An 8,437-nucleotide genomic window follows, 5' to 3' on the forward strand; every position below is an offset into this window, starting at 1 on the left:
GGTCGCTACAAATCGGACGCATTGAGTCTTTTGCATGTTTCTTGTCCTCTGTGTGATCATTGAAGGTCCGAAATACCTATGCCAAGGTGAAGGTGCGTTTAAGTCTTCTTAACTTCTGTTTTTAGCGATGATTGTGGACGAAAATAGCCAGTCGCCAGTCTCAGCAACAAGTATAGCGCGATAATAACGTTCTCTCCAATGACTTTCTAAAAGGGCCCCGGTTGCAAGAACGTAAAAGTCGAGTTCCAATTATCGAATGCAACTGCACGCCATTTGTCCGTGCATGCAGTTGCATACATGCGCCTAATCGGGTTTTCGAGGGTCGAAGTTTTAACGGTTGAAAACAATGATTCTCGCCACGCTGGCGATTTCTGCGTCGATGGAAACCAATTATCTGTTTCGCGATTCTTTGAGAACTGTGTTACTGTTGCGGGTAATCGACAAAATTTTGAATTCGATGTGAACGTGATTTCTTCATACTGAAGAGCGTTTGAGGATTGTGAAAAGTTTGAGTATCGATATATTTGAGCATTGGATCTTATGCGTGAATTTTGTGCACTAACTCTGAGCCTTTTGAACAACTAGTATACATCATCCCACTATCATAGGTTTATATTCATAAGAACGAATTTTTTCACATTCACTTTTTCGAGTCCCCAGACACACCTTCAAATATTCATACACGAGTACCTTGGCAGTAAGAGCTTCACACTTAAGTACTCCTAAAAACTAATCGTATTCATTTATTCCTCCACTCACAGGCACCTGCAGGAACCAATCCCGAATCCCAGCAAGTATCTCACACATCCAGCTAGCAAAGGGGCCTAGGTAGAACAGATTGTATGTTCGTTTGTCCAAGGAACTGCTCGCTGCTCGCGGTACGTCACGATCACTCTCCATTAAAAACGACCGATCGTGTGTTTGCATGCGTGATTGTTTGTTAATTACTTCCTAATGAGCGTTCAGAGGCGATGAGGTAAGATCGCATGCCGTGGGCCACGGGCGCGTGCTTGTCAAGCAAATTGGAGAAATCGTAGCGTGCGGGCCGACGACTCGCATGCCTCCAGTGCAGAAACTCCCGATCGTCGCTAAAATCCGCGCCGCGATTAAGTTTCCCTCGTCCTCGAACGGCTCGTAAATTCTTCGCGTACGCGCAACCGATTGGGGTCGAGAGCGCGAAGGAGGCATTTCTTTCGCTATCGCGATCACGTCGATCGCAAGGTTGCATCGCTGCATCGCAACCTTTTCGGTCGTCGCTCGGTTCTCGGAACGAGCAATCGACTTCACTCGAGTATCGTCTCTATAAATAGCATTTGCCAAGCTCTCTAATTATAGCTTCGGCTATTATGTTTACTTTGGTAGCGATTTATTGCCGTTTTGTATAAATAGAGTCCGCGAATTTGGAGATGACGTCAATCTTATTTGGATGGGAAAATGATCATTGGTGTTTTCTGCAAAAATGATCTTCTCTAATCCAGTCCTATTTTTTTATTATTTTTTATTTCTTCTTTCGATTTTTATTCGATAGCTGAATGAAGTTAGCACTGGAATTTCTGAGCTATCTGTCGTTGCGAGTTAACGGCGTTTATCACGTGCCCTCAGTGTAGACAATCGCTTCGTGCAAGGTGCTAGGCCCACGTCTGGTCTAGTAACGAGCACTCCATTCAATCTTCAAGATGCCGAGAGCACCGTAGACGATAATTGCCAACCGTTTCTGAAAGGGAACGCACCTGCACGCAACGTGCGTGAAAAATGGTGCACTGTGTGCACCTTTCATCGCTAAAGCGATACAAATTACTCAGGTAATTCATCCTACACTATTTACCCTAACAAATTTTTCCAAATAAAGTGGAACAGTCAAACATATATCAGACCATTGTACTATAGGAAGTTTCACGACACAAAAATTCTACTTCTCACACTAAAACGACACTCAAGAGCTGCAGAAGGTGTAGGAGATCCATAAATAAAGTAGATCGTGAACGCCTGCGAGGTCTGATAAAAAATGAAATCCGATTACCCAGGAACAACGCCTGTGTCTACCTCACGAGGCCAGATCGAATTTGTCTTTCGCTCACGATTAAAGTATCGTAATATGAACGGTATCTTGCGAGGAGATTATCGATCGACCCGATTAGATTGGCAGGCTGCAACGATTCCTTGTCATCCAAGTCGTTCATCCTCATTAATTCGCACGCTGCTGCACTTTAGCGCCTCTTGCGATGGGCTTTGCGCGCTGCAGCGGCGTAGTAAGGTAGGTAAATGCAGATAATAGGAAAACAAGATAGGTGTAGGTGTGATATTGCTCAGGAGAGTGAGATGAAAGAGATCGCTATCGGGAGGAAGAAGGCAGATGCGAGTATCTGGTAGGAGGATCTCTGAGATATCAGAGAGGAAGATCTCTTTGACCTCTGATTACTATGAATGATATAAGATTTGTAATTCTTGTGAAAAAAATAATGGGCTACTCATTAACATTGGATGAAGTAGAGTCATTGTGTATCACTGTTCCTTTTGAGAATTCTTGGAAGGTTTCAGTACCTTGTAACTAGTGACATGATTTCTTTGAATCGAATAATGTTGTGCTCTTTGAAGATCGCTGTACCTTGTTTGTCTGTGAACGATGTTAAGCCGAGCGTCATTGAACTGAATGTAAGACGGACTAGCATCGTTTAAAAAAAGCTACTGTTCCACTTAATAGACGTACGATTAACCTTGAAGTGGTCTCGATACCTCCACCTAGATAAGAGTCATTTCCTCTACACAACATTCAGGCTTGAAAAAATCTTATTTCCAGTTCTGTAAATATTTAATAACGTGGCTGAAAAGAATGGCCATCACAGAGAAAAAAAATTCTAAATCATGTTTAATAGCCTTTTCGCCGAAATTTGTCTGCCATAACACTTCTCAATGTCACCTCTCCTTTTATATACTACGATTCATAATAACAATGAAGAATACCCAAATAAAAAGAGTCGAGAATCAGACCACGGGACGACCAAAAGTGAAAGGAGTAGAATTGTAAAAAACCAACATGCTCCCAAGGGAGACAGACAAATGGAGTGAAGAAAAAGACATAGTCAGACAAAATGAATGAAAGAGGGAGAAGAAATTAACGAATACATGGAGAACAGAGGAGGAGAGACCGAGGCAAAGAGGTTGTAGAGAAGGCGAGCACGGTTGAGAGCGTAGCCTTGAACTGACGCCCAATAACGTCATCGTTTACTATTAGTACGAGTTACCACATTACGCTTTATACGCGACACGCCACTGCGTTCGATCGTGTCAAATGTTCTGCCATTCGTTCCACGTGACCCATCCACGATTTTTCCATTCTCGAATGCAGGTGATAAACGACTTTTGCACGCTTGATCACGGACCCAGCGACCTTTACGCCTTTTCAATTCCAATTCCCTTTTATTCGCGCTGCTGCTCGTAACTTCCAGCGTATACCGTTGTTCCCATTTTTTCGTGTTCTTCTGCGACTCCAGATAAGAACGATAGTATCGTAACGAGGTAATTGTTCAATCGCAAAATTCATTTTCGCCACGAAGTCGTAATGCAAGATGCACAAATTTATTCGCGTCGCGTTCTCAGAGATCATTTATCGGCGCACGAGCAAAATTAGCGCTGATGTAATATTTTCAAATGCGCACAGCAGGTTACGCGACACCTATAAATTTCAGCGAAACAGCGGGACTTTAATTATTCGAAGGATTCGTGCGTGCCTCGCGTTAACGAAATTCGAAGTGGACAGAGTGGCCACTCTTCGGGTAACCGATTTAATAACTGTAGACTGCTGGCAACCTTGACCTCACTCGCTTCCACTCTTTCTTAAACTGCACGACGTTGCTCGACTCATTTATCCAAAGATTTTACGCTCTTGCATATCAACAGACCTAATTAAGGCTGAATCTACTGTTTTTATACGAGTGTTTAAGTGCCACCAAATTGGAGTAAATATTGAGTAATAATACTTGGAATTATTAAACCGATGTAGATATGGAGGAGACGATCTTTATTAATCTTTGAACCTTGAACGAAAGACTTAAAGAGAGAATTCTACCAATTTCTTAACGACGTTTTCTATTGATATTCATGTGGAAGTCTCGAGGATACCATGTCAAACAGGAGGCAACAGTGTTTCTATAATATTCTTCATAATATTAGAAGATCAAACACAAATGTTCATACTTGTAACTAGTAGCCTTTGACACCGGGTGCAAGTGCTCGGTTTATACGGCGCTGCTCATTATCTTGACCTAACAGGCTTCATTTTATTTATTCGCGGGGAATAGATCAGCGGTTCGTTGCCCTGGTTCTCGATCATTGAGTAATCGTTTACGTACGGATCCCTCGTGGTGGCGTCGACTTAAAAGAACCGGTGCCAAAATATATCGCAGCTCGTCAAATTCAGAGTAACTTTTAATTCGGGGGGTACCTTCTACTTTGACTTCTATGACAACCTCATTCCACTTTTCCTTCATTTTTTAACGAGAAATTTCTTCCAGCAAGATAACTTCGCCAGCCTTCATTCGCTGTCTATCAGTATTACTGACTTCTAGAAATTTTTAAATTGCTATTTTATTGATTTCTTTTTTGCTACAGAATGGCGGATAGGTAGAGTGACGTCGAGCTGAATTATGGCGCTCTGGTGATCGATGCTAATGGTGATGTGTTCCAGACTTGCAATGAAAGGCTGGGTTGAATTTTAATTTTGCACATTTTTTTAATGCTACTTCGTCTGCTGTTGCTATTTTTATGGGAGAATATTTTTTCTATAAACGTATAGACTGCAATTATGATTCTTCGATCATCGATAGTGACAATGGAGTGCGGATGTTTATCTTCGTACGAGAGCGCCACTATTTGAATATCAATGTGAGTGTTTCAATTGCGACAGCCTCTACATATGTCGCTGGTAACCATACTGGCAAGTATAGCTGTCATGTTGCGAAGAAGCTAGTGACTAAGCAGAATCTGTGCGACAATGTTACCAGTGTGTATGATGTCAGTTTGGCTCAATCAACGACCCTTAAATATTTACATGTCACACTTCTTCTCTGATGGTTTGCTTAAGAAAAAGTTAAGTGAAAGTGTCAACACTTTTTATAAAAATTTTGTATGAACATTAGTGCATCTTTACTTATAAATTGCCATTAATGACTTCAGGTTAGATCAAGTGGAATGACTGTGAACTGGTCGCGAGCTTCGCCTTGATAATATTATTGATATCTTCCTGTTTGTGTCACTGATTTGTTCACCATCTTATTAAGAATTCTTTTGCACTGCTACAGTATAACATAATTAAGACAACCGTAATTAATGAAGTGATTGATCATCCTAATAAAAAATGTAATAAAAGTGTCCGACTCATACTCAATAAAAACCTGTATCACAATCATGACATCAGACCTACATTCAACTCGCGATGATAATAAAAAGGTTCACATGTACTCTTCGCCTTTACGTCCTAAATACAGCTGCCTTTCATTGCACCAGCTGTTCCTGTTTCCTGCCACTGAAACTGCGAGGAACCCCAATTTCTTTTTGCATGCTCACGTTTGAAGTTACGTCCAACTTTTATTAAACATCCTGTACATCAAACGTACATCACTCCTAACCCTGATATTGACTTCATTCTCCCGAATTGTCCAGAAACCTGATCCCTCAATTATCTCGACCACCATAATGACATCATCAGCCTGCTGAATCCAGACACCGTTTATCTGGTCAGAAACGAGCGTTTCGTTCGTGGTAAAGTTATTCTGTAACAGTGGCAGCGACCGTGGCCCTGAAACTTACCGATCACTACTGATCTTTCCAGTTTATCCCACGTAATGCACAGTGGTGAGTGTGGGCACCATCAACCGCAAATTAGCGTTATCAATCAAGGTGAGAGACAGAGCGCTTTCTATCCCCACTTGTCCTACTTATAAACAGCAAACATGCCTACTACTACGATTCTGTTCCTGATCGCGAAACGAGTTGCAAACAATGCAGACATTGATTTAGAGACTGAGATTATTATTGAGTCTGCTGCTGAATAGACACTACAAAGCTGCAAACGTTAGAGCCAATTCTCTTGGTCACGTAATACAGCGAGTAGAATGGCTGAGAACTATACGTCGCCCTCTTATCTAATCCCGACGGATAACCTGTCGTTGCGGAAAGAAATACAGCATTGTGCTATATCTAGGCGGGCACCGACACTCGCGGCAGTCGATGTCCAAGAAAAGTTGTAGGGTCCCCGCGAGGGAATTGCTAATACACTGCTTAACAGTGGCGAGCGACTATCGATCGCAAAAAAGTCGAGTCCCTCGACTGTGGTACTTCCTAGGCAAGAAAAAAGCCTCGATTCACGCAGAAATCGTGTTGTGTGTGTCGCGAGCGAGTACGTGAGTCGGTTTAAAGCAGAACAGTTTAAGCGAATTAAACCGCGTGACGTCTCAAGCATTGCTGACTTTGTGTTACGCAGACTTAAATGAATTTTCGCGTTTGGAGAAGAATAGAGGAGCCTGGAGTCCCTCGGGACGGAAGATCGAGGAGGAGGTCGTCGGTTCCGAGATCATTGATTTAAATGGCGCTCGCCTCGCGTGGCTCTCCCTTGTCGACGCTGAAAAGAGCAAAGAGAATTGACGTACGCCGAGTTCGTCCTTTCAGACGGATGAGTAATGAATTGCCACCGTGTGCGGTCGATGAATGTGGGTCAACGGTGTAATTTTATTTTAATTTCCACGGGGAACGATCGATGATCGTCGATGAACGATGTCGGTCGTCGCGTCTCGTATCGCCCAGACGAACTAGGAAGACTTAGCGAACCGTAGCAACATCAATTATCGGCTGATGGCCTTTTAATTGAAAATTAAAGTCACGCGTGGGAGGGAAAATTGAAATCGTCACGGTGGTCTCATTCACTTTAATTGGAACAAGGGCTGAGGGCTATATATTATGGTATTTGTCATTTGACAAAAGCTTGTTCCAAATCGATCAAAAACAAGCTTTTAAAAAGACTTCAGATTTTCGAGTACAAGAAGAAAATCGTAAATGATATTTTTCTTCAAAGTGACTTGTTGTTGCTCTATGAAAATGCAAACTGAACGCAAATCATGGTAGATTACATACGATGAGAATTCATATCTGATAGAACAAGTGCAATGTTGACAATCACTAAATATTGTAATTTAGTCGATTTGAATTTGTCATTGTAGCGTCATGAAATATTCTAAGTGGTCTCCTCAATAAAACATTCTAAAAAAAATAGAAAATTTGCAGAAATAAGTCAGAACCTCCATCCCCAGTTACTCTAAAAAAGCCTAACATTTCCCAAGAAACCAAAACTAAAATTACATAACTCTAACTCCCTAGCCTCTCAACGGCCACATCCCAAATTCCTCAATCCTGCTGATTGGAGCACACCCCCGCTATCCCTCCGTATACCAGACTCCAGCCCCTTCACCCCTCCGAACCAACTCCCAAAAACCAGTCAGCTTTCTCGGAGGCAGAAAGAAAGCAACAGAAAAGTACCTTTAATCTCAGCGATGTGTGCATCGTACTCGCTCTTACTGCGCACGTATTCGATCCTATTGGCGTTTTGGAAGCTCTGGCTGCGATATTCGGCATACCACTCGGACGGTGTTCGATCGTCCGGTCCTAGATGCTGCTGAGGGCTACTGCCCCTCCTCTGCGACAAACTCTCCTCCGATGGGAATCTCGTGAACGAAGTAACGGAGCTGGACTTGCTACCATGGCTAGGCGCACCGTGACTATGGCTCTGATAAGCAGAATCCTCGAGGGCGTGTTCCTCGCTCGGTGTCCTACTAGACTCCGTGAGGATTCGATGATGGGACACGCCACCAGGGCCAACCTCCTTGATACTCTTTCTCACAGTAATCTTCTCGAACTTCACCACCTTAGCGCCGTTCAATTCTCCCTCCTCGATCAATCTCTCGAAGCTCTCCTCAAACGAGGAGTCGCTGCCTCTGGACCAGGGTCTGGGAGCAGTGGGCGATCGAAACTGTCCCGAGGTCCGTCTGGTCCCGTCGATCTCCTGGAACAGCTCCTCGGAGCTGGCAGCGCGGCCGCCCGACCAGACCTGCTCGAAGAAGCTCACCCTGTCCCGCAGCCTGGCCCCACGTGGCGTGCCAGGGCTGGCAGGACTCCCATCCCTCGGCGGTGTCGACATCGCCCGGCTCTTCTCACCTACTGCACCTACTGGCCACCAGGACGCCTAGTCCCTCGGGCCGAAATTCATGCCGCCTCGCGACACGGCGCCGTGGCCCCGTCTGTTTCCGGCTCCTGCTCGTTTCACGGTCGAGCTGCGCTCGTGGACACCTGTTCTCCGCACACCACACCCTACTCGCACCACCACCACCGCCGCCGCAGCGTCTCATCGGCAGAGCCTGCTCTGCGCGTCCCTAGACTCCTTGCTCGCCGG

General features: G+C 44.2%; 1 protein-coding gene and 1 long non-coding RNA gene across 2 annotated transcripts in view; one reads left to right on the forward strand and one right to left on the reverse strand.

The window, feature by feature from the left end:
• Msp300 (Muscle-specific protein 300 kDa) overlaps positions 1-8,200 on the reverse strand; it is a 91,618-nt gene extending 83,418 nt beyond the window's left edge. Inside the window, 1 exon segment of the mRNA XM_076389959.1 lies at positions 7,528-8,200. Within this exon segment, the coding sequence (XP_076246074.1) occupies positions 7,528-8,185 (658 nt within the window). The 5' untranslated portion in view covers positions 8,186-8,200.
• LOC143185924 (uncharacterized) lies at positions 4,733-5,425 on the forward strand. Its single transcript, XR_013002970.1, has 3 exons — positions 4,733-4,742; positions 4,793-5,085; positions 5,173-5,425. It is a non-coding gene; the product is annotated as an uncharacterized LOC143185924 (long non-coding RNA).
• Positions 8,201-8,437: the final 237 nt, after the last annotated feature.

This window comes from Calliopsis andreniformis, chromosome 12, assembly GCF_051401765.1.
Source record: "Calliopsis andreniformis isolate RMS-2024a chromosome 12, iyCalAndr_principal, whole genome shotgun sequence".
Lineage (NCBI taxonomy): Eukaryota > Metazoa > Arthropoda > Insecta > Hymenoptera > Andrenidae > Calliopsis > Calliopsis andreniformis.